The sequence below is a fragment of the Papaver somniferum genome, unplaced genomic scaffold (genome assembly GCF_003573695.1).
Source record: "Papaver somniferum cultivar HN1 unplaced genomic scaffold, ASM357369v1 unplaced-scaffold_154, whole genome shotgun sequence".
In the NCBI taxonomy this organism is placed as follows: domain Eukaryota; kingdom Viridiplantae; phylum Streptophyta; class Magnoliopsida; order Ranunculales; family Papaveraceae; genus Papaver; species Papaver somniferum.
Window position 1 is genome coordinate 8,208,301 of NW_020624820.1, and position 27,377 is coordinate 8,235,677.

At 36.4% G+C, this 27,377-nt stretch overlaps 1 protein-coding gene and 1 pseudogene across 1 annotated transcript; one reads left to right on the forward strand and one right to left on the reverse strand.

Annotated features, from left to right (window-relative positions):
- Window positions 1-1,519: 1,519 nt before the first annotated feature.
- Window positions 1,520-5,641, reverse strand: LOC113336951 (annotated as a pseudogene).
- Window positions 5,642-21,533: 15,892 nt separating this feature from the next.
- Window positions 21,534-27,105, forward strand: LOC113336929. Its single transcript, XM_026582643.1, has 9 exons — window positions 21,534-22,223; window positions 22,314-22,595; window positions 22,689-22,757; window positions 23,071-24,591; window positions 24,710-24,778; window positions 25,053-25,217; window positions 25,651-25,867; window positions 25,953-26,285; window positions 26,433-27,105. The coding sequence occupies exons 1-9, from the start codon at window positions 21,567-21,569 to the stop codon at window positions 26,546-26,548; spliced, it is 3,429 nt and encodes a 1,142-aa protein (XP_026438428.1). The 5' UTR covers window positions 21,534-21,566; the 3' UTR covers window positions 26,549-27,105.
- Window positions 27,106-27,377: the final 272 nt, after the last annotated feature.

Here is a 27,377-nt window from a genome sequence, read left to right on the forward strand (position 1 = left end):
TAAGGCCACTCAAGTCTATGAGGATTTGACTATACAGATTTTAGTGATTTAAAATCTGTAAACAGAACTATTGATTTGCTAACATTAACAGACTTTATCATGTACGGCAAATCACATAATTGAATCAAATGCAGGTTGTTACTTTTGAAGATTGAGAAGATTGAAGACTTTGAAGATTTGAAAACTTTAATATTTTGATTTTTGTGTCATTATCTGCTTGACTTGATTTTCTGAAGAAAAAAAAAACAAGTAGTTTATCTTTGATAAACGTAAAGCTTGTGGATCGATAAATTGTTTCCTCTGCAAACATAAACCTTGTAATCCAGTGGATTACTTTTTTATCGTTAAATTTGATTGATCTTATCAAGGAGTTTAGGATCTTTGATTATCTTGTCAATATTGGTAACTTAGATCTAAACGGAAGAACCTTGATTTTGAAATTAATCATTCAAATCTATGATTTGTGATTGGTAATAAGTAATTATTAAACAATTTGATTCTTTGTTGTTTGAAAGATGTCTTAAAGGAATTGGGTTGCAAAAATCTTCACAACGGTGAAACAACTCTTGACAATGGACGATGTTAGAGGATTCATGTGTGTTGGACAGATTGGTTGTAGACGCAATGATATTGAGAAAACTGAGTAACTAGGGGTAGTTTATTCGGTCTCAATTACGCAAGGTTACTGTAGGCATTTGTATAGCGGTTTCATTTTGAGAGTATACCTACACATTAAGTCGTTATTTGACCCAGTAATCCAACGAAAAACATGTCGAAACCATAAATTATTTGATGTCACCGCCTTTAACACCAGACAACTGAATTTGTCTTTACCCTTATACGATCCTTCCAAGTTATCGTACAATTCCTCCACGGCCACTACGTGCTATCAATATTATATATCATTCCAGGAAATCCTCGTTCGACATTCTTTGCTAACAACCTCTTCGTATCTTCAGGAGTAGGTTGGCGTAAGTATCGTTCTCCAAAAATCATGCATGTTGTGTGGCAAAATCGCTTTAGAGAATAGTATGTTTTTGTCGATCCCAAACGAGTGTAGTCATCGTTACTATCAACAGTTGTACTTTTGCTCAAACGTTCATCATCACTGCTACTAACTTGATATGTGGAAAATGCCCCATAACACTAGTTGTTGGATGTTGATGTCATTTTATTTCTTCATCCACTTCAAATAATTTTCATAACACTTTTAAGAACAAATCTTGCTTCATACCTAGACTAGTATAACCAGCTTCCGCAACAAAATAAATTATATAAAGTCGGGTTATTATACTAGTCTAGGAATGAAGCGGTAAAAGTGATACTTTCGATCCGTTTCAGAAACAAGATTTCCCTATTGACAGAAAATGATTTGCCCTCACCAAAAGTTGGGTTGCCATAGTAGATGGTTTTTCTCTTGGCCTTGGTATTGCTTTATGGCCAACAGAAACCCCTTAATAATGCTTGTCCATATCTTTGTTTTACAGAAGTCTATTATGCCTCTCGTTTATTATTTTGATTGATGGTGAAGGATATATTGTTTATAACAACTCATCTTCTTCACAAAGCCTCGTGTTTTCTATTGGCTGGAGATGAAACATTGTTTTTACAAGCCGTTTACCCGTCACAAACCCAAGTGACATCTGAAAATAAAATAGAGACATCTGAAAATGAAAATGAAACAGAATCTTTCATGGTGGAATACAACTGCCCCTCGTCACGAGTAATAGGTGCTATCTTTTGGATCAGAGTTCTGTTTTAGATCCCTGAAGTTGCCTCCTAACCAATGCAGTATAGATTCCATCTTTGTCAAGAAGCTCCTCATGGGTGCCACTTTCAACTATCTGACCGCCCGATATGACTGCAACTGTGTCGGCGCTTTTAACAGTTGAGAGCCTATGAGCTATGACCAAGACGGTTCTGCCTTTCATTAAGGACTCCATAGCATCCTGTTGAACATCACAAATAAAAACGGTTATGCATGAAGTCTTAAACTTGAAAGAAAATACGGATCACTTCACTGATCAGTCTCGGAGGAATTTATGATATAACACTATCTAAACTTACTTGAACTAAGTATTCACTCTCAGCATCAAGAGCACTTGTAGCTTCATCCAAGAGGAGAATGCTGGGGTTCATCAAAAGTGCCCTCGCAATTGCAATCCTTTGTTTTTGTCCACCAGATAACCTCAACCCACGTTCTCCGACAAAGGTTTGATACTTCTCAGGAAATTTCGATATGAATTCATGAGCATTGGCCATTTTCTACAGTTGTCAGCCAGCGAGAATGAATAATTAGAGAATAAGCTGTTGGTGACTTATGATTGGGGAGAAAATGGTGATTGAAATGCTTACAGCTGCATTTTCTACATCGGCACTGCTAGCTTTGCCATCTAATCCATATGCAATGTTTTCCTCGACCGAGCAATTGAAAAGAACTGGCTCCTGACTCACTATGCTAATCTGCACATTTAGAGCAAACAGAAAAGAATAAAGATGCAGTAGATGATGGATGCAGAATCAACCAACTTTTATGAATTTCTTATTGAAAAATGAAAAAAAAAAAGAAGAAAGAAGCTTACCTTTCTGTGGAGATGTTTATGTGAAACATCCACCAAGGGGACCCCATTTACCAGAATCTTTCCCTTAAGAGGGTCATAAAACCTCTCAATTAAGTTCGCTATTGTGGTCTGCAGTGAACAAACAAATAATGCTGAGCACTGCTAACGCAGAATTAATTTCCATTCCATAAGGTAATTGAAGTCATGATAGTTGGATACTGCACAAAGGGAAAGATGTTTTACTTTTCCACCACCACTTGGACCAACTAGGGCAACTTTTGAACCAGGAGTTAGCTTTAATGTGATTCCATGTAGTACATAGTGTTTGTTAGATTAAATCACAAGGTGATTTTCATTCGCAATTTACTTATTGAACAAACTCTTCTTTCCACTTAGCATATGTCAATATTAAAGCAAACCATGAGTTCTCATGTATGTTGTAACTGTATCTTACGGTACTATGACCTTCAAGAGTGCAAACCGTTGTCAATAAGAGCTACTAAAGCAATAAAATATGTAATACTACCTTTAGGACCATATGAGTAGGCCGAGATGGATAAGCAAACCAGACATCGTTTATCTCCACCTCTCCATCTTGATCTCTATCCAGCATAAAATTTTCATATCAGTTTCAATAATAAAATTACCAAGTCTTGTCCAAATTAGACTATGAAGCCACTTTCAACACTTATTACTTGGAGAGATGTTGCTAGACTGAGAATAGTTAAGGTATCAACCAAAATGTAAATGTGAAGACCATTAAACCAACCCAAAAGGACATTTTTCTCCCGATTTTGCCATGGATGAGACACGATCTAGAAGTTGAAAGACCCTTCTACTTGCTCCTGTAGCCTTCATTGCTGCTGAATATAACCCAGACAGACCAGATACAGCACTTCCAACTGTGGTTTGAAAAGGTTGGAGAGGGTTGAATCAAGTTTCAGTTTTAGAGGTTAAAAAACCAGCCTACCAATGCGATCCATGCTAGCTTTAGAATGAATTTCATAGAGAGAATATACGTACCAGTAAGACTATAGAGAATGAAAGATGTGAGAGCGCCAGTTGTCATGGCCCCATTAATTGCTAAATTAGCACCATAAATTACAACCACAGCAATTGATAATGTGGATGCTGCATTAAGTCCTCCAGAGAAGAGACCAACCACTTTCTGTACCAAAACACCAAAGAAAGCTAAGCAGCAAAAATAGAAAAGGTCACAAAACCAAAAGGTAGCAACTTACAGCTTGGCTTAGTCCAAGTTGCAAGGTCTCGTCCACCTTCTTGGAGTAACATGAGATCTCATAGTCCTCTTGAGCAAAAGATCTAACTGTGCGTATAGCACCAAAAGATTCCTAGAAATAAAAACTTCAATTTTTCTTAGTAATGTAAGTATAAGAAAGATTAAATACCTGGTTATTGGAATACAACATTATGAATATAATAAATGTCAGAGAGTGGGTTAAGGGACCTCAGCAATTGATGCAGCTACTGCAGCTGCAGCTTGAGTCTTATGGGAAAGCTCACGAAGGTAACGCCCAAACTGGCGAACAGCTACTGAAATAACCGGCACAACAACCAGAGCCAACACTATACAAGAACGACACACAATGAGTAAATCGGTATTTTTGATTAGGTTCTTTTACACTTCTTCTTGGAACTGACAACTTACATGTTAGCTTCCAAGATGTTGTAAACATGAAGCCAAGACCAATACATGCAGTGGAGACATTTCGAAGGGCCTCGGAGAGATTGGTAGTTGCAGCATTTTTTATGATCTGGGTATCCTCAGATAACCTACTTAGGAGCTCTCCAGTTCTTGTAACATCATAGAAAGCTATTTCCTAAAAATCCATCCAAAAAAAAGAAGAGAAAATCTAAAAACTAGGCAATAGCTTAATCTAAGAATCTAAAAATTATACACTATGTGCAGATTTAAGAGGTAACTAATAAGGCTTCGAAGCACTTACTTGGCTAACTAGGTGACTGAATAGATTCTTTCTGAGACGAGCTACAACCCTTTCGCTAGCAGAAGAGAACAACCATGCTCGAAGTGCTGTACAAGTCGAACTAAACAGAAGCCAACAGGTAAACTTGGATCGCCAAAACTGAGAGTATCAAGAATTCATGTACAACTATACAACAGCATCGATAAGATTTCTTCAAACTCACCCTATTAAAACAATGAACACAATACTTAAGATTGTATCCTTGACAGCCTCCCTAGCTTCCGATGCTTTTCAGGAGTACTGATGTCTCCAGATACAATATCTATTATCCTTCCACCAAATTTTGGCTGCCAAACAACATTAAAATCACATTAAATTTTAGAAACAAGAGTAGGTGTTATAGAGCATAAAACATGATTCCTAAAATTAGAGATACCTACAATCAAAATATTGCTTGTAGAAGCTATCAACAAAAAAATAGTAGCAAGGACCAGTTTCCCCGCATCGGGCTTTGCCTACAATTAACAACCAAATGCTCAACAACACATCATACAGCAGCAAACTGGCTATAATTCTAATGAAACAAGCGCGGATAAGCCAGGTACTTACCAGCAGAACCACTCTACTAAATCGAACATTTCCAGCCTGAATTTCCAAAATAAGCCATAATAACATTTACACCAAACAGCTTCCATCAATGCAGAAAGAAAACGTCATAAGTTCAAAAAAAGAGAAGTAATTTAGAAACACCTGGACAGCATCACCATGCTCAAGATCAGTCCGAGGATTATCTGAAGACTGCTGCTCATCACTGTTCTTCTTCTCTACCTATATAAAGTAGATGAAAATGATTCAAACACAAGGTTTAAACATGCAATTTGCAAATTAACAAAAGAACCGCAAATTAGAGCGTGTAATGGCGGAAAAGGGTTATAAAAACCTCACCTTTTGACTCAAAAGAGGTGTTGTTTCACTTGCGGAGGAACCCATGGTTGAGCCAAATAGTCGAATAAGAGAACTTCAATCCACAAGGGTTTTAGCTAAACAATCCAATTCTACAGGAAGTGAATGAAAGCAGAGTATCTATATGGGGGAGGTGATGAAAAGGAAATGAATGGTTAAAAGACAAGACAAAACGTCCTTCTTGAGATCAGTGAAATTGGAAAGCTTCGTCTTTTACAGAAGTCACAGTCAGTCAACTATTATTTTTCTGACAAAGTGGTTCCAGTCCTTTCTACCGTGTGTAGATGGCCCGCACTACGAACCCAATAATACTGTACTTCACAAAGATCTTATTAAGAATATTCCCCAGCTTACTTCTGACTCAGATCGGATTGTTTGTTTTTTCATTTTTCTGGCTTTTGATTTGAGGTCTAATTCGACTTGTATATTTGAATCAGATAGGTATTTAAATCGTTTTCGGAAATCAGACGCAATATTTCATGTTCAGATATAACGAATCTCATTCAGATGAGTAATATCGAGATGAGTCAGTTGAAGTGATTTTACGTCCAGGTTTGGATTAATTCCAACCGTAGAATTTTATTTGCATGTAATTTTACGTCCAGGTTTGGATTAGTTCCAACCGTAGAAGTTCATTTTACGTCCAGGTTTCTTTTAATTCCAACCGTAGAATCCGATTTTACGTCCAGTTTTCTTTTAATTCCAACCGTAGAAGTGATTTTACGTCCAGGTTTGGATTAATTCCAACCGTAGAATTTTATTTGTATATAGTTTTACGTCCAGGTTTGAATTAGTTCCAACCGTAAAAGCTCATTTTACGTCCAGGTTCCTTTTAATTCCAACCGTAGAATCAGATTTTATGTCCAGTTTTCTTTTAATTCCAATCGTATAAGTGCTTTTACGTCCAGGTTTGGAATATTTCCAACCGTAGAAATGATTTTACGTCTAGATCTGGATTATTTCCAGCCGTAGAAGTTTATTTTACGGCCAATATTTCTTCCCACAAAAACTTTGTCCCAGAATTCACCAAGTATACAACAAAATTCATTAATTTAATTTTCATCTAATTAAATTAAATTAAAATTAACTAAATAAGGGTTGTTTAGTCATTATAAAATTATTTGAGATAAGGGATTTTTGATATTATTTATGGACGACCCATTTTTGTCCTATTAGATGACGCCCCTCTAATAAAATGTGACGCCCCAATAATAACCTTCTTTTAATTACTGTGAACTGTGAAGGCCTTGTTGAAGATACTCGTATTGTCCGGATTCCTGAAATGACAAAGCTAGTGTAGAGAAAACAAACTATGACAGAGGACATGGACTCATGGACTCACGTGCATGTACCCACCGTACCTCATACGCGCCAAAATGGGGATGTGAAGGGTGTATGAAGTCCTACATTCGGGACCGTCTGTCAGCATACTTCATCAAGTAGTATCACGCGTGACAAGCCCAATATGGTATATCCTCTTTTTTGCTCTTGATATTGATCTGAGGCAGGTATCATGCTTGTCGAAATGTACCTTGTCAGTTTCTTCACGTCTTTGCGTTATTAAAATTTTATTTTTACTTGGTCATTTGGGATTTTAAAATCCCATTCCAAACATGCATGATGTAGCTTATTACATCGTTATGTCGCTAAAATGTCGTTTCTCTTACTTTTAGCTCAAGAAATCATAAAATTATATGGGATTTTTGTTACAATTATTTGACAAGTATTGTGGCATTTTGCATGATCATTGATTCATTAATACTAAATGCATAGAAACACTGCTACATACAATGGCTCTTCCAAGTTCCAGCAGCACTTATTTCTTTTCAAGTAAATATGGCTCTTCCATGACCAAAAACGAAATGTTTTACGTTGTCCTCCTGACTCTTGAGTTGGCTCATTGTTTTCCTACAGCTAAACTAGGGCCAAAATCTGTCAACAAAAACTTAATCAGAGCCCATAATCACTTATTTGGCATTTATGTTAAAGCCCAAATAATATATACAGTAGTTCTTGTACCTATGTAACATAGGTTTATTTTTATTTATTTTATGGGAAAGGTTAATATATTAACTTAAACAATGTAATACAGAAGATCTACAATTTCATTTTCATCAAAAATATTAGAATTAATACTCTCTTTTCGTACACGTTGGCACAAGTGTGTTGACATGTGGTGAAGTCTTCTGATCCTTGCTTCTTTTGCAACGGAGTCCGCAGCAACATTGTAATCCCTATTTATAAATTTAACCTGAGCTTGAGGAAGGTTCTCCAACAAGTGAATTGCTTCTTTAATAGTATTCTCCGCAACCCATGAAGCTCATGTATCCTGTTTGGATATAGATTCCCAAAGGAGTTTACAGTCTGTGACTATACAGACGCTAGAAAGAATATTATTTTTAGCCACTTTAAAGCATTTACTAGGACTTTAGCTTCCGCATGTAACACCGAGGACACCCACTCGGAGCCTGCTGAAATATGAAGGAAAGCTTCTTGGTCTGCCGAGTATAGAATGAAGGCATATCCCATGGATAGATTTTCTTTTTTAAAGGACGCATGAATGAATATTATCCAATCCGACCTTAAGTTGTTCCACTCTTTCTTGATAATCTTCGTTTTTCGGATGCCTTGATATTTGGTTTCTTCTTTGATAATTGAAGACTTGATGAAGGTTTTTATCTGCTGAATTAAATGGAAGGGATCCGGAGCCATTTTCCTGAAAACGACCTCACATCTATATTTCCATATGAACCAAGTGATGATTGCAATTTGTTCTCTGAACGGAGAGAAGTTTTGATCATCGATCCAAAGTTCAACCCATTTTCTAATCACATATGTTTTAATTCTCGAATTGACTATTTCCAAAGAACAACCAAACCAAACTGCTCTGGCAAAAGGGCAAGTTCTATACATATGATTTCCCGTTTCCATCGCTAGGTTATTGCACATTTGACACTCAGGGGAAACCTCTGGGGTATGAGCCACTAGCCTACTCGAGGTTGGCAAAGCTTTCTGAATTAATTTCCATATAAACAACCTGATCCGAGGCAGAGTCTGTAACTTCCAGATTTTTTCCACGGGAATCAATATCATTCTCATTATCAGGATTACGAGTAATGAGAAAGTTATAAATATTTTTTTGCGGAGAAATCTCCAGACTGGTGGTGAGCCCATCTTATCCTGTCAGAATCTTCTTTACTTGGTGTAATAGCTAGAATTTTTCTTTTATGGCCTCAGAGAATAAATCATCAAGCTTTTCCGTGTCCCAATATCCTTCATTATTTATTAATTCTTGAACTGTTTGCAGCAAATTATCATCTTTGTCCCTTGGTATATTTAATCTGACCGAGTTGGGGATCCAATTGTCCTCCCAAATCTTTGCAGTAGCTCCATTTATTTACTTTCCAAATATAATTTCCTTTAATGATATTTAGACCTTTCTGAATGCTTGTCCAAATCCATGATAGCTCATAGTTTCTTGTAGGCTCGAAAGGGTTTGAATTATGGAAGTATTTCGCTTCTAGGAGTTTAACCCATAGTTGTTCTTTTTCCATTATTAGTCTGCTAGCTAATTTAGTTAAAAATGCTATATTGAAATTATGAGGATTTTTTATTCCCAAACCCCCTTGTGCTTTTGGCTTGCACATGCCTTTCCACGCCTTTATATAACCACCTTTACCTTTTGATCTATCTTTCTTCCACCAAAAATCTCTCTGGATTTTATCTAATCTATCCAAGGTTTCTTTAGGAAGAGATAGCATCTGCATCTGATATGTCAGGTACGCTTGAAGAATTGATTGTATCAAGACTGTTCTTCCCGCTTGAGAGAGCAACTTTGACTTCCAACCTTGTAAAGTGTTATAGTATTTTTGAAGAAGCGGCTCGATATTTTTGAGAGAGCAACTTTGACTTCCAAAAAATTTGTGACCTAGACAAAAGCGTTGCAGAGCCACATAAGGTCATAAATCGCCAGCCGAGATGCATCTTGTCGTTTTCCTGTTTCAGAGGATCATGACCAGAACGCGACAAAGTATAAGATGGGACTAGCTTCCAAGACATTGCTTGGCCAAAGCTCATACTTATCCGAAGATTCAAAGCCGCCGGTTCATATGCTATCTCAACACCCGTCCCTTCAGAAATAGGAGGAACTAGCCCTAGCAATCATAACCAAGTCTCAGCGAGCCTCTAGCTCAACTGCACCAACGACCATCCAACTTCATTTTACGATACGAAGGAGAATATCTTTGCAACCGAATCTATCAAGGGAAACGAAATCCGAAGCGATACACGTGAGGCCAACAATTCAGATAAAAATTTACTCGACATATAGCCGCAACCAACTACTGTTACTGAAGCAAACAAGGGAAGGATCCGAGACCGTTGCTCCAAGCCACACACTACTCATCCAGACACCAACTAGTGGTCCCCTCAGCGAAAACCTCTTCGATCGAAAAACCTGCTCAACAAGCTGCCCCATGTGTCATAGTATGACGTGATGACTGAAGGACAAGATACATCTCCCCCATTCCCAGAAGGTGTCTACTATTCTCAAGTACGGTTGACCATCTCCTAGAACATCTTAGCAGAAAATTTGCAACGGATGTTCGCATGAGTACCTGTCAAGACATCTAGAAGAGACTAAACAATGACTTTGTCTCATCCCTGAAGACTCAATCTTGAGCAATACAGAGGTCTTTCCCGGACGATCAAACATCTCCAGTAAATGAGATTCCCTATTCATGCAAGAAACTTGGGACTGACAAAGAATCGTTCATCATACATTTGTGTGATTAACAAGAGGTGACCCAAACATCCAATTTTCATATAAGAGATTTATAAACAATCAATGCATGAGTCTCTAAATATTGGGACACATCAAGACCATTCAACTCCTCAAACCCACATCACAACATGTTGTTTATGGACTAGGATACTAGAGATCGGCCTTCAAAATCGTGAAAGGGAATTATTTGTGACTCGATAAATCTTGTATCTCTCTTCAGTCTCGTCGAATTCTCCTCCATCAGCATATTCTTTGTATTCAGCAATTGCAACTATGTCTCGGATCCTGACTGAAGATATGATGATTCAAATCTTGATAGTTTCATCCCTACAAGATGTTTTAGGGTTTTATGCGCGCACCAAAACTATATTAAGTAGAAGAAGCATTCAAATCATCCCTTAACAATAAATGCATGCAAGAGACAAACTAGGGTTTGCAATCGGTTTGAAGAAGAGTCTATGGTTTCCACTATACTCAGATGCAGCTCATAATTTAGCCACATAACTCGAAAAACTGGGACAAATGGGTAGAGAATTCGACAAAACGCCCTTCACGAAAAATATCTGTCTGCTTCTCTTCTACCACGTGTTAAAAGGGAATGATGTTTCAAAATACGATCCAAGAGATGTCGTTAAAACATTGGAATGTATTGCTAATGAAAACCCTATATTTCTGAGTTCAAATTCATGCGGACTTATCACCGGAAAAATAATCTCTATATCCTAATTTTTCTCTAATTGATGAAAGGCAGGTCTGTTCCGTTTAATAGTTGGGGTCAACCACTGAAACCGGACGTCAAATGAAGTTTCTACAACCTCTAGAGTGAAGGTCGCGCAAGGGGAGAACTCCTATTACGAATTTAGCTTAGGGTTTTCACCTACTTACATAGCCAGCGAAGCAATCTAGGGTTTGCATCAAGTTCGAACTCATGAGGGTCCCCTTCCTTTCTATTTCCGCATTATATTTGGTTATATAATTGAAATAATACAGGTTGTGAGTTTGAATCAATCAATTGGAAATCCGACCTTTGGTTGTTGATTGATATTGATTGACCTTGGATATTGGTCTTTGGTGCCATCCAAGTTATTCCTTGTATTTGATTAGAACTCGCAGTTCTTGCTTGAGTAAATCAAATCAAGAAGAGAGATATAAACTCGTTGATATACTTTTAATTGATTGAGTCTTGTTGATTGTTTTAAAAGTATATTCGAGTTTGTCCATACAGATTGCTAAGCGAAATACTGGGCGGTGTTGTTAGACCCCCCGCTTTTTCAATTGGTATCAGAGCAGGCAAACAAGTTTAAGACCTTACAAGTCTGTGTTTGTAGCGATCTGACTCTATAGACAGATGTGCTATATCTTTTAATGTACCACCAGTCTTCGATGGCTCTAATTACTTATGGTGGAAAATTGTTATGCGAGCTTTTCTTCTAGCGCGTGATTTTTAATCATGGGTATATGTTGTTAATGGCTATGATGCTCCCGTTGCGGCAGTTGGAGATGTAAACGTTCCCAAGAATATTGGTGAATATAGTCCTGCCGAGATACTTGTTGCAAAGCAAAATTTCGACGGTTTGAATGCCATCATACATGCCATTACCCCAAATCTTCATCACCATGTGTCAAATTGCACTAGGTCTAAAGATGCTTGGGATATCTTAGAAACCGTATTTGAAGGTAACTCTAGTGAAAAGGAAGCTAGGCTTCAAAACCTTAATTCTAATTGGGAGAACCTTCGTATGGAAGATGAAGATACATTTGATGAGTTTAATCACAGAGTGTCTGAAATTGTTAATGCATCTTTTGCATTGGGTAAGACTATACTTGAAAAGGACATTGTGATGAAAATTCTCAGATCCTTGCCATCTAGATACGAGTCTAAGAAGCATGCCATCGTTGAGGGAAATAACCTTGATAATATTTCCAGAAATACTTTGGTTGGAAAGTTAAAGATCTTTGATCATGAGCATACATCCAACATCGGAAAGGATGTTGCCTTCAAAGCACAAAATAACACTAAATTACTTGATAAAAGTAAAAGTGTTTATGTCTCTGAGGATGATCAGCCGGAGGGTGAGTTTTCGGATGAAGATCTTGACAAATCAGTCTCCTTGATCACAAGACATTAAAGGATCTTCTATTGAAGAGAAGTAGACGGTTTTCAAGAGACAAACCCAGGTCATCAGATAAACCTCACAATCGCGTTCCTCCTAAAAACAGGGATGCTTACGAGGCTGATGACGAGGATATGCCACAGTGCTTTAAATGTAAAGGTTTTGGTCATTTTGCAAACGAGTGCCCAAATCGTAGAAAATACACTGGGAACAAAGGTCTTGTTGTAACACTTGATGAGATGTCTGAGATCTATGATTCTGATGAAGATAGGAAATCAATTGTTGGTCTTCTATGTGAAAACATTGATTTTGATAACTGTAGCAATACATATATCTACCTTGATGGTTTCGGTGAAGAACAAAATAAAATCAAGCTGGAAGAATCAATTGACCCATCCTTTGGAAACTCTGTCTGTAATGTTTCAGGATATACTATGTGTCTAGCTGCTTTCACACCACTGATGCCTGAATGCTATCCAAAATTGGCGTGCTCATTTTGTTCTCAGAGAGGTCATGAACTATCAAGATGTTACAAGTACAAACATCAAGTGAGGCACGCCAACAAACTTCAACGAAGAGAAAATCGATTGGCAAGGAAGCTTAAACTTGCTCAGAAGACTGCTGAGGTGTGTAAGATTTTATCTTCGTCTAAGAGGTTGGTTTCCAAAGATAAAATGAGGCTATAGAAAAGAAGGTATGGTCAAATCGCTTTGATAGACAGAAGTCAGAGGATTCCTCTCAAGAGGAAAATGGTGGACAAATTGTAGTTCACCACAACAGAAATTAATTGTGTTGTTTGGTAAATCTTGTCTCATGTGCCTGTTCAAAAGAGATATGATTGTGTACTGCTCGGGCTTTAGGAAAAGTTTTTTTTCTTAGGTTTATTTTTCCTGTATATCAAATAAAGGATTATTATCGACAATTCTACTCTTTATAGGGTTTAGAGTTGTCTTCCACGAACCTGCTTAAAGGTTGCAAACCCCACATTCCTTTTTCCTCTCTGATATCCTTTATATCTTAAGACTGCTTGATGAGATTGTGAATTCCACTCACAAAAACCAGTTGTTTATAAATGTTCTCAGAGCATCATGTCTTTGGATGGAAAAGATGTCAACATGATTGTTAAGCCTTCAATCAAGGAAAAAGAGAAATCTCCGGTAACTCCGTTCTTGAAAAGAAAGAGAAGGAATACAAGAAAGCCAAGGGCTATTCCTTCTAACTCTCAGAAGTTTTCTAATGTTCTTGATGAGTTGAAGGAAGTAAGAAAGGAGATTCGTGAAATAAAGGCTTGTGTTTTAAGATCTTTGGAAATTCAGAAAGCCCTGATTCGACATCATCAGCCAAGACAGTTTGTTGATATTAACTCCTATCTCCACGAACCTTATGTTCCAATGGCTGTTGACGACAAGGAGTTCGGGAATGATAAATAATTTCTCAAAGATATTGTTGCCTAAGTATGTCTTCTTTTTGGTTTATTTGGAAGAATAACTAGTGCTTTGAATAACAATGATTGTGACTACACATAGCTAATATTTTTCATCTTCTTGTTCTTTTTTTTGGTTTATTGGTTTAAATTCTAAAAACTTTTTGGAGGATGATATTTTGCAGTATTAATCTTTAGATTTTTTATATTGAAATTTGTTATGGGATATTGGGGTTTACGTCCGTGAACTATGTTTGTCCCATACTTTGTCAAAAGTAAAGTCGTTCATGATCGGTATTCACGTATTGATAAAAGAATGAATGGACTTTTGACAAATACAAAAGTTAAGCCTATATTGTCAAATATCTGATGAAACATAGGTTAAAATATTTTGTTTTCAAGGATTATGTCTATTACATATCGTTATGCAAATAGTGATGGAAAATAGAATGAATCCTTGTGTATTCAGCAATATTGATCATCCCTGATCCATATTTTATGTATTACTGTGAGGCTTCATAATGTATCTTATATTGAGCACTATACAACCAAGTTGATTTTTTTAGCTTAGTTGTTGTTCCGTGAGATATGTTATGTCGAGCATATTGAACTAAATTAATCATCTTGTTTGGTTATTCAGTTATTGCTCCGTAAGTTTTCTTATATCGAGTATAACAAATGACAATTAAATTGATTACTTTTGTGATTAGTTTGGTTGTGTATTCCAATTATATTAATTATGGGTTCTCTTGTAATTAATCTAGTTGAGTAATTTCGTGTCTCCATAAGTTCTCTTATGTTGAGCATAATCAATTAAATTGATCACTTTTTGTGTTTAATTTGATTGCGTATTCCGATTAAATTAATCATAGGTTTACTTGTGATTAATTTGATTGAGTTTTTGGATATAGGAAATTATTCTCACGGTTTTTTGTGTCCAATAAAAAATATTTCTTTTCTTTCGAAATTAAGGCCGTTCTTGTTGTTCCTTCGGGAATGACATCAAATGGAGAAGAATTATTTTGAACTTGTGCTTAATGGTCATATCTTGAGGGGTGTGTGGCTGTGGAATTTTAGAAGGGTTATCTTGTATCTTTAAACTCCTTGATGAATGCATTTAGATTCGGCTTTATGATTGCATCTAAATTAGTTGGTATGTATTTTTTTTTTCTTTTTGTCATGAAATGTCTCTCTAGGAAATTTCATTATGATCCCGTTCTTGTACCTTTGCCAATTTTATTGACAAAAAGGGGGATAATTAATATGTAATTCACACTACAAATACATATGGTTTTCGGATCATTGTGTAAGGGGGAGTGGTTTCAATGTGAGATGGAGTATTGACTAAGGGGGAGTGATACATATCACCATAGTATTATTGTTGAAGTTATGATACAATTAAACTTTGACACTGTGTAATAATACTATGACACTGTATAACAATGATCGAGAACTATGTTTTCTCATTGTTATAGCTACGGATATTCAATAGCGGTGATGCTAAACTTACAACCTTTGGGATCATTGGAGTACTTGGAAGTGACGAAGATTTCGAGGAATGTTGAAGATTAGACATGTGGAATAGGAGCTACTAAAGTTTCTTTATCTTTTTTGTATTCCATATGTATTGATAGTTTTGCCACTAAAATTGACAAAGGGGGAGATTGTTAGAGCATTGCTCGGTCGAACTCGCATGCGTTGCTATCTCAAGCATGTTTGTCAATGTTAGTGATCAAAACTATAAGTCTTTATTTTTAGTATATTATAGCTAAGTCTCGGACTAGGATAGAAAGTATAGTTGAGCTCAATGACTTCATGGAGATTCATCATACAAGTAGAACAAATACTCAAGGAACCGGTGAAACTTCTCGACAAAAAGGTATATGAAGACTTGAACTTATCTATCACTCAAAAGTCTATCTACTCTATCTCCTACTCCTTGAGACAAGAAGTCGTATGCTATATATATAGACTTTGATTATATACATTTGGTATTTCGAGCTGAGTATACCTCGCCTATCTATATCTCGAAATATGAGTTGGTAAGTTTTTCGCTTTAACCAAGTTTATCTTTACCATGTGACGAAAGTCATGATATGTTTCAATCATCTTGAAAATTTCTTTGACGAGAAATGGTGTAACAACTATATAACGTCCTCTAAGAATGTTTCAATGATAGAAATGAGAGTTTAGATTACATAACCAATGGTAGACATAAGCATTGTTGTGGAAACACATTTATGTATAAGTCTTATTCCTTGAACCAAAGTTTGCGAACTTTGTTGATCAAGAGAACCGGAAGAATGGCGTGAGCTAAGTCCGCGAACAGCCGAAGTTCTCAAACCCGAGAATTTCTGCTTGAGTTGACAAACTACTTGCCTGAAACTAAGTCCGCGAACACAGTCCGCGAACCGGCGAAGTTCTCATACCCGAGAATTTCTTCTGGAGTTTGTAAACTGTTCCCGGTAACTTAAGTCCGCGAACCTAGTCTGGGAACTTGAGAAGGTTATATATCTGAAGATGATTTCTGAACTTAAACTTAAAAAGACTAAGGAATGAAGTTTGCGAACCGTGGATATAAAAGTTCATGAACCGATTCGATTGAATCAAATCATGTTTGCTTCAACTGTGTCTTGTGTAGTACATGAGATTTCCTTGCAATTGAACAACTCTCTAACTAGTTCATTTGAAATCATTTGAACTAGTTATGGTGAAGAAGAACGTGGTTGATATGGAATGCTCATATGGTTAACATTTTGATTAACTATTGTTAACAAACCTAGAAGCGTGCACTGTCAAGTGTGTGTAACAAGCTAATTTTTCGATCTAACGGTTGAGAAAATTATCTTGAATCTAAATCAGGTTTTCATCTAACGGTGGATATTGATTGCTTTGTTACCAAGGTAACTTAATTGCAAACCCTGATTTGAAAGACTATATAAGGGGAACTCTAGTATCTGTGCAAAACTAATCCCCACACCTCACTGTGATACTAGTTTGCATACTAGAGTCGGTTCTCCTTTAACCTTTGGTTTTCTTCTTCTAAAACTAGGTTAACGACGTAAAGACTTCATTGGGATTGTGAAGCCAGACCGATACTACTTTTATCGTAGTTGTGTGATTTGATCTCGCATCTTCTATCGTACGAGTACAATCAAATTGATTGGATTGAGATTGATACCTCCGATAGGCAAGATATAAAAAGTAATCACAAACATCTTCGTCTCATTGTTTGTGATTCCGTAACATCTTATTTCGCTACTGTACGATTAAGATTGTTGTGAGGTGATTAATAACTCTAGGTTGTTCTTCCGGAATATAAGACCGCATTATCAATTGGTTCATGTTCACCTTGATTATTATCAAAAGACAGAACAAAACCTTTTAGGATTTATCTGTGGGACACAGATTGATCCTTTGATACACTTGTCTGCGTGAGACAGATTTGTTTATTGTCAAGTCTTTGACTTTGGGTCGTAGAAACTCTTAGTTGTGGGTGAGATCAGCTAAGGGAATCAAGTGCGCAGTATTTTTCTGGGATCAGAGGCGTAGGGAGTACAACTGTACCTTGGATCAGTAGGAGACTGATTGGGGTTCAACTACAGTCCAGTCCGAAGTTAGCTTGGAGTAGGCTAGTGTCTGTAGCAGCTTAATACAGTGTGTGTTCAATCTGGACTAGGTCCCGGGATTTTTCTGCATTTGCGGTTTCCTCGTTAACAAAATTTATGGTGTCGGTGTTATTTCTATTTCCGCATTATATTTGTTTATATAATTGAAATAACACAGGTTGTGCGTTTGAATCAATCAATTGGAAATCCGACCTTTGGTTGTTGATTGATATTGATTGATCCTTGGATATTGGTTTTTGGTACCACTCAAGTTATTCCTTGTATTTGATTAGAACTCGCAGTTCTTGCTTGAGTAAATCAAATCAAGAAGAGAGATATAAACTCGTTGATATACTTTTAATTGATTGAGTCTTGTTGATTCTCTTAAAAGTATATTTGAGTTTGTCCATACAGATTGCTAAGCGAAATATTGGGTGGTGTTGTTAGACCCCGCTTTTTCAGTAGCCTCATTCATCTTGTGAATTTCAACTTTCCCAGTTGATACCATGCACATAATAATCCCAAGACCAACTCCTACAAAATAAATTTTGAAAAACTCATTTGAAACTTCGATACACAATTTTCAGTACAATAAAGTTGACTATTAGAATAAAAAGCTCTGCATTTTGTTAGTGCATTGTTGTTAATTCTTATCCTCTTTAAGTAAACTAAGATTTTTTGAGGTAATTTAATGCATTTTGTTTCACAATTGTGCACCCCCATAGCATTTTCTTCTTTAAGAGGAGAAAATAAGATATTGACAAAGAAAACATACCTCTAAAGTATAATTCGGAAATATGCAAAAATGATTAACAACCCAAACCAATAATCTATGAAGATATGGGACAATGAATTAGAACTTGAAGAGAAACAGATGAGAATCCATCATCATCCAATTTTATTACCAACGACTAAACGTATGAGATTACTTAAACACTATAATATATAAAAGTAACCGATTTTTTTTACCTTAGCACCGATTGTGATTGCAAGATAAATCTCAATAGCTTTAGATAGCCTAAGGTATTCCCCTGAAGGAAAAACGATGCAAACAATGAATCTGCCATCCCCAGAGTAAATATCATGGAACATATTGGTTCAATATTTCGTGGACACGACTTTCATCTTCAGATCTGAATCCGAGGGATAGGCCCGGGAAGAAGATTCAGCCCCAAGCTGCTCAACAGTAGCTCAACTCCTAACCGAGTTTCTTTTCGTTGTTGAGCTAACGTTGTTTTTATTTCGCCGGGCATGTTGTTCATATCGAGTACATTTTTCCTGGAGAAATGACGTAGAATACTCCCTGAAAGCTGCTAGAACACGCTCCTCCTTTAACTCATGGGGGTTAGTTTGAATTGAAAGGTGGGTGGTGTGTTTTGACTCAGGAGACATTCTCTCTATCCAGGTCGAGGAGGCACTGCTTGAGATCTGCTACTTTAAGCTCAACTATCTCACTAAGGCCTTAGAAGCCCTTTCCTTCTTATCTGCCCGGGAGGGGGTCGGAGCCCATGCTTCAAAAGATGCATGCTTTCATCTATCCAACAATAATAGAAAAACTAATCGAGTAAAAATGATACAAACATAAACCATCAGAGATTCAACACAAATACCCTAGATGATAAAATACCTGCACAAATGATTGAAATTTGTGTGCGGGAGGCACCATGAATCCAGTGAGGCTGAACAATAAATCAAATTGGAAATTAGTGAATCATGCCTGATTTGCGTCACCGAAGAAGAGAAATGGATTTTAATTTGGTTTATACAGCCCACCAAATGAGATTTGATTTTACATGGATGCTTCAGTTCATACGTGAGAGGATAAGTGAAACGACTTGCAATAATCGATGGAAATTAAATTTCTTTATTTGCGCTGGTGTAACCACAACCGTGGATTTATATTTTGGGAAAATAAATCTTGACTGCCACTTACACAAGATGTGTTAGCCAAATTGTGCTTTGTACTCTTGAAAAAGTATTTTTCAATGGGACTCATATTAAGGGTATATAGATAATGTTCCCTCCGATTTTGTTTATATCAATAAACTCTTTTCGGTCTAAAGATTAAACAAAGAAAATGATTATCAAAATAATTAATCTTGATGAATAAGATCTACCCAACCAAATTAATGTAACTAAATAGTTTGTCCAATCTTGTACTAGTCTTAAGTTTACCAAGATAAACTGCTTGATAATCAAGTTTATACGAAGTAACACAAATACCTGAACCAAAAAGAAAAGTCTTCAATCTTAACTTCAAAATAACGGATGTGAATAACCTGATTCCACTATTAATCAAATACACAAAACATAATTTTTTTAATATTGGTTAATCGATAATTCTATCTGTACAAACCAAGAAGGCTAGAACACTTAAATCTGCTATGGACAAACTTGGGTGACCTTTATTGGGAAATAAAGACCATAAAACAAACAAATTTAATCTATTACAGATAATTGTACCGTTAGTTCAAATAATACTGTAAGTAATTAAACACCGAAAATTAAGAAGAAAAAAATCCAGTTCCCATAGAGGCTTTTTGATCCTGGTTAAATTTAGGCCTATACCACTTAAGTGGGGCCTATGGATTTTTTCATCCACCCCAAAGAGAATGATAAGGGGTGTCTAAGCTTGATGAAACTTCCATTTTCCCTCTATGAAATTTTAATACTACTAATTTATCCTCGTTAAATCCTAATAACAACAACAACAACAAAAAAAAACTAAATCAAATCAAAATCATTTTCATTTCCATTTCCATTTTCATCAAAATTAAGAATTCAAAATCAAATGAAAAAATTGTTGATAATCACCAAATTCACTAGAATAGGTAATTTTTCATTTTAGCTCGAATCATGTACTTTTCTATTAACCCAATCCCCTAGAGTAGGTTTCAATAACATGTAATCACTCAAACAATCCAATTTTTTTAAATCAAAGTTTTTTTGGTTTATAACAATCGGTCTACGTTAATGCACTTGTAAACCGATTTCATTTGACATTCTGGTTGGAGGAAATTGAACCAGAATTGGTCTACGTTAATCCCCACATAGCCCGATTCTGGTATGGAATTTTCCTGTGTTTTTTTTGTTAGAATCGGTTTACACGACACATATATAAAAACAGATTCCTGTTATGCAATGTTAGGAATCGGTTTTTATATATGTATCGTGTAAACCGATTCTGGTTAACCCAAAATAATTCTGCATGATTTTACTCATTTTGAAAATGAGTATAACTATATACTGGATTTCAAAATGAGTATAACTTTATACTCGTTTTCAAAACGCGTACAACTTCTTAATTTGAGTATAACTTTATACTCGTTTTCAAAACGAGTACACCTTCTTAATTTGAGTATAACTTTATACTCGTTTTCAAAACGAGTACAACTTCTTGATTTGAGTATGAAGTCATACTCAATAATGAATTTTAATTTATTTGATGCTTAAAAACACATAAAAATTTATCCACAATCGGTTTATGTTCATGCCCATATAAACCGATTCTGTATAATCAGTTGATTTTCATGTCCATATAAACCGATTCTGGGTAGAAGCAAGTTTCAGAAATTCTCTGTATGTTTTTGTGGTTACAATCGGTTGATACCAATAACAACATTACCGATTCTGAGTTGGTGTTCTTGAAAAAAATTCAAAATTTCAAATTTTTTGATGTTCAGATTATTCATTAACACAAGTTAATTTCACATCTGACACGATATTTTACCACTAATCACCCTAATTAACACTAATTAATCAGGAATAATTAGTCATTAAAAAATAATTAATTAAGAGGTTTCTATGAATTACTGCCTAATGATCCTATTTTATCATGTAGCTATGGACCCAATTTAGCCAGGTTTTTTTTGATCCAACCAAAACTTTAAACGAAAAGCAAAGTAAGATGCTTCGCCATTTCAATGACTTGAGTTCTACGAAAAAGGAAAGAAAAAAAAACTGGATTCAGTTGCCCGGACTCGGACCGCATGGATAGCCCTATGGACTATGGACATGGTTATCGAGATGAAGACGGCACAGAGGGTATCCTATCTGGCAGTTAGTGGGTCCCACGTGAGTTACAGACACAAATCTCACTGTAAAGCAGTCTTTTTCCTTTTCTTTCGTTCTTTTCTTTCTTTCTCTGGCCACATTCGTTCTTTGATCAATGGCTGATGACGATGAGGATGAGGGTTTCGGTGATTTCAAATTCGTGGCATACTCAGCCAATTCAAATCAAATTTCCACCAACAAAACTGATAATAATGATGATGATGATTGGGGTGATTTCGTTGATAATTTCTCATCTCCAAAACAAGATCTTAATCATCAAACACACCCAATTCAAAACTTCGATTTTTTTGGGGGTTTATCAGATCAAAAACCCATTCAAACTCAACCTATTAGTAAACCGAATTTAGAGAGGAAGAATTCAGTTTCTAATTCTCCTGTTTGGGAAAAACCTAAAGGAGCTTTACCTCTATCACTCTTTGGTGACGATGAAGAAGAAGAACAAGAGGAAGAAGAGGTACAAAAATTTGATCAAAGGAAGGGTTTTTCTTCTTCGTTTGGTGATTTTAGTAGAAATACACAATCTCCAGTGAAGATTGAACCGAATTCTGGATCTGGGTTTGCTATCAAAGATATTATTGTCAATTTGTATACTCAATCTGATCAGATCAAGACGGAGGAGAATTTGAAGGCGGATCAAATTGGAAATCAAAATGGGGATTTGGAAGATGATGATTATGATGATGAAGATGGTTGGGAATTTAAAGATGCATCTGTCGACAACAGACCCGAAGTTAGCTCCCCTGAGCTAAAGGTAATGTTTTTAATAATTTCTCTAACCTGAAATTTGATGTTTTTGGTGTCATGGGAATAATCTTATATGTGAATGTTTACTTTTTTGAAGGCTGAGGTTAAATCAAGTGAGAATGCTAATGGTGTTAATGGAGGTGCTGATTGGTTTGTAGCGTCGAATGAGTTGAAACCAACTGAGATGGAAAATGGACTTGTTTATGAGTTGGGTGGAGGAGCTACAGCTGAAAGGATTTTTGCATTTGATCCTCTAAGCCAGTCCAAGAATATTGGAGTTGAAAATGGAAATTCCAACTTGGTTGCAGATGAAGATTTTGCTGATTTCCAGGATTCATTCTTCTCCACTGGAGCTGCAAATTACTCGAGTACGCAGAAGGTGATGCTTCTTTTTGATTTGTTTGGTTCATGTTACTTGCATTTGTGAAAATGATGATTTGCTGATATTTGTCAGTTTTGTTTTGGGTGTTAGGAAGAGTTGAAGATGGGTGATCATTCTCGCGTTCAAGGGAGAGAACTCATGTTTGCCGATGCTTTTCATGTGAGTATTATGTTCTTATAAGTGGAGTTATGATTTTGGTTATGTTTTGCTGATATGCTCTTGCTATTTGATAGACGACAAATGAGGTAAGAAGTGTACGAGTGAACCTTGATGACATGTGGGAAATTGAGGAGGAGATATGTTCTGAGCATGGAAAAAAAATATAACACATTTTTTTACCATCTTCGTTTACATTCTTCAAAGCCGCATAAGATTAGAATCACAGTAATTCATAGTTTTTATGCATGGCTGTTCTTTCCAGTGTTTTGTTTGTCAGCAGGAAGTTCTTTTGATGATTCTATTATATTTGCAGGCCAATGGATATGAGTCGTGGGATAATCAGAAAGCAGTGCCTGCATCACATTTTAGCAATGGCAAGCTGGATTCTGAAACTTCCTTATTTCGTGAAGACTTATTTTCAAATAAACATTTGACTTCAGTTGGTAATCAGGCAGAGCTGCCTGCATTAAATTTTAGCAATGGCAAGCTGGATTCTGAAACTTCTTTATTTGGTGAAGACCTGTCTTCAAATAAGCCTTTGACTTCCATTGACAATCAGGGAGCACTGCCTGCGTCAAGTTTTAGCAATGGCAAGCTGGATTCTCAAGCTTCCTTGTTTGGTGAAGATTTATCTTCAAATAAACCTTTGACTTCCATTGACAATCAGGGAGCACTGCCGGCATTAAATTTTAGCAATGGCAAGCTGGGTTCTCCAGCTTCCTTGTTTGGTGAAGAAGATCTATTTGCAGATAAACCTTCGACCTCCAGGAGTAGTCAAGGAGCATCGCCTATCTCAAATTTTAGCAATGCTAAACTAGATAGTGCTGGTTCGTTATTTGGTGATGATTTATTTTCTTATAAACCTTCAAACTCTCAGAGTAATGGTTTACACAACAAGGTTGGGAATTCAAATTTTGTTTTCAACGATCTCATTTCTAACTTGTACAGTCAGACTGAGCATGCCCCTGCTGTTCAAGAAGCCACTGAGAATCGATATGATTCTTCTCAAGCGAACTTGAGCACTGATTTAGGGAATGATGAAGATGATTTTGATGAAAATGCGTGGGAATTTAGAGCTGCACCATCAAAATCATTCATACATGAAGCTACTGAGAATGGATTTGATTCTTTTCAAACGAACTTGAGCCCTGATTTAGCGAATGGAGAAAATGACTTTGATGAAAATGCGTGGGAATTTAGAGCTGCACCACCAAAATCATTTGTTCATGAAGCTACTGAGAATGGATTTGATTCTTTTCAAACAAACTTGAGCCCTGATTTAGCAAATGGAGAAGATGATTTTGATGAAGATGCGTGGGAATTTAGAGCTGCACCCTCACATTCATTAGTAGAAACTCGTTCAGCAGATGCACTTCAGAAAAATCCTGCTCAAGAAGCCACTGAAAATGGATATAAATTTGTTCAAATAGCTAAGAACTCTAATTTAGTAAATGGCGGCGATTATTTTGATGGAAACTCATGGGATTTTGAAGGTTCGCTGTCAGAGGTTAAGGTAGAATCTGGTCCAGGTGATCCACTTCAAAAAAATTCTACTGCCTCAAAGCCTCCCGTGCTTTCTTCTCAAGGAGCTACTCAAAATGGATTTGATTTAGTCGACATGTTTGCAAACGCTAATGAAGCGAATGGCAACAATGATTTTGCTGAGAACTCGTGGGACAAAGGTGCATTATCAGAAGGATATTCAAAAACTGATTCAGGGGATACACTTAGAAAGTTCCCAACTGAATCAAAGTTAAACACGTATATAGATTTTTACCGTAGATTGAAGGAGGAATCTTACTACCTTGCTCTTCATCATCTTGATGCTTTGAAGGTTGGTCTAATTTACCTTATGACCTTTATCTATTAGTTGATGCGTTGAAGCTTGGTCTAATTTACCTTATGACCTTTATCTATTAGTTTCACTAAACTAAGTGTGGTTTATTTTGCAGAAAGCTAAAACGGCTGCTGCCCTTTCCAGCGACAATACAAAAGCAGAGGAAATCCGACATGAAATCCAGGTAACTGACAGCACTTTGTGTGTTTTGAGACCCAATATTATCTAATTTTTATTATGAACTTTTTGAGTGACGAAAAAACTGTCTTCTCTTTTCTGGTTGGATTAGCATGTAGCATTTGTATCACTTCAACTGAGGAATTTGCTTTTGTCTTTTCAAAGTTTGATACTTTAAGAACCTGTATTCTACAATATGTAGGCTACTAATTTTCGTGTGAGATTCTGCTTTTTCACGCGAAACCTTACCCGAAAATTTGATTGTTTTTTATCTCTTTCAGGAAGCTTACAAGATACTGCACCGAGAGGGTTTGAACTCCGAAACAGTTAACACGGATGGGCGTCAACCTACAAAAGGTTACACGAAGGAATTGCTTGTACTAATGAAGGAACCAGTGATCCAAATGCTCGACTCTGAATTTAATATGTCGAGTAGGGTGTCACTAGTAAGTGTTTTTTTCCTTAAATTGGGATAAACTTATATCCTTACTAATTTACTTAAATACTGCATCCTTCGGTACTAATTCTTCCTAGCTACGACTTGTGATGTAGCACATAAACATTACTTTTTACTGCATCACTTGTTATAGATTAGATCACTTAGTAGTTAGTATAGGGTTAGAACCGGAATATTGACTAGCATAGTAGAATCCCCATTTCCGTTTGACACTGTATTTTTTGGTTGAGGCCAGTTATGGCATACAGACCCTTATTTTGTTGGGAAATTCAAATCATATTTTTATCTATTTTGAATGTCATTATTGTTATTCTGTAGTTCAATCTTGTAGAATTGCAATAGGTTTGGGCGTTAGGTTATTTGTTGGTTCGAATCTCTTGTCTCGGTTCCAACTGATCTAATCGGCCTAATGTTGTTATTAGGCAGAGAAAAGTTTGAACTCCACCATTGGGATCTTTGAGCATTCTATTTTAATGTCAAAGATTCTGACCCTGGGTTCGATGGAAGACCAATTCGCTTGCATTACCAAGTGGTCTCAAATACTCACAGCTTGTTCACAAGAGTTGAAGCATGGTGCTTTCATTTGGAAGCAATCTTTGGAAAAGAAAGTTAACCAGCAAATATTATCGAAATCTAAAGGTATTTATCTGTCTGGAATTACCTTAAATTTTCAGTCTTCAGTTATAACTTAATGTTTCTATGGATTAACCTGTAAATACTACAGGTCAGCAATATATTCTTTCTCTTGGAGAAATTTACAGAGTGGTTGAAGTTGTGAGGATCTCGACAAAACTGTACTGGCCATGGATAGTATCAACCCTAGCAAACCCTGCGGAAATAATTGCTTTATTGGAAGAGTGTAGTGCTGCATGGCTAGATTCCAAATTGGAAGATGCTCTTCTAAGTTTTTCTGATGAAGTTGGTGTTGGGTATGCAGCAAAGATATTAGTGGAATCCCTCAAGTCCATTCATAATCTTGATGCGTCAACCCTTCAGAAACAAGTTCTGCAGGAACCAATTTGTAGCATATCATTGGTATCACTGAAAGCTGTTTCAGGTATGATTCTAATCTGAATTAGTACCCATCTCAGGTACCTAAATCATTCTCCCTTCTGTATGCATGGTTGCTCTTCAGTTTGTGTCCAGAGTTCTTATTTTCTATTTGCACCTTTATTCATTGTTCTCGCTTCATTAATTTGCTCAGGTATGAAAGAAGTGGTGTGGAATGGGGAGCATTTCTTTCTTCCACTAGCAAACTTGTGGTCAAATCTGATATCTTCCTATCCTCCGAAATTGCCTCACATATATGCTATCAGCTAATGGGGAAAAATATGGAAAACTTGAAGATAAAAACTTGTTTGCGGACTTTTCAACGGTATGCCAGAGATATCTATGTGCTGAGTGAAAGTCATACCAGCAACAGCTGAATAGGATGAATACAACATGGCATAGTACATTAAGAGAAACCATAAAGTTGGTTACAGATTATATTATATTCATAAATGTTGCAGCCGAAGACATTATACGGATCCTAAAATCACCTGGAGCTGGTCGTGGTGGAACTGAAAGCGGTCCCGAATGATCTGAGCTAGAAACTACTCCATTCATTATGTTGTCTTAATTTTTATTCTTTTACCATATACGAAAATTAGCTTGTAGTATATAATAGTGTATCTGGATGTAAAAGCAATTTTATCTCTGAGCTGTAATTCATTTTTGTGTGAAGTTCATAACTGGGTGGAACAACATCGAGGATGGTAAACACCCTTTTTTACAATATACATTAGCTTTTGTAGTGCGTTATGCTTAATATGATGGAGAATGCAGATAAGATTGCTGTGTATTGTTATAATAATAAATGGGAGCCTTTTTCACCAGATCCTGTCCAGAGCAGAGGTAACCCGAGCCTGTTGGCAACCTGAAGTACAAAACAAAATGCAATCCAAATCTGACAGTAAGATAAACTTCAAAGACTCTTGACTGTATTTTCCTGCGTACAAGTTTGTAAATTGTAACTACTACAATGAGGTTGGCAACCTGGATTCTGCATATATTAAATGGACGAGCACATTGATCACTGAAATATCTGTTGAATGTTCCAGTTGGACTGTATTCAGATAAGTTTGACAATAACACCCTGAAACACTGA

Excerpts from the sequence above, each read along its gene's own strand:
- LOC113336929 (XM_026582643.1), top strand. The coding sequence starts at position 21,567 with ATGGCTGATGACGATGAGGATGAGGGTTTCGGTGATTTCAAATTCGTG. Across the intron at positions 22,224-22,313 it reads TTAGCTCCCCTGAGCTAAAG|GCTGAGGTTAAATCAAGTGA; the intron begins GTAATGTTTTTA and ends ACTTTTTTGAAG. Across the intron at positions 26,286-26,432 it reads ATCACTGAAAGCTGTTTCAG|GTATGAAAGAAGTGGTGTGG; the intron begins GTATGATTCTAA and ends TAATTTGCTCAG.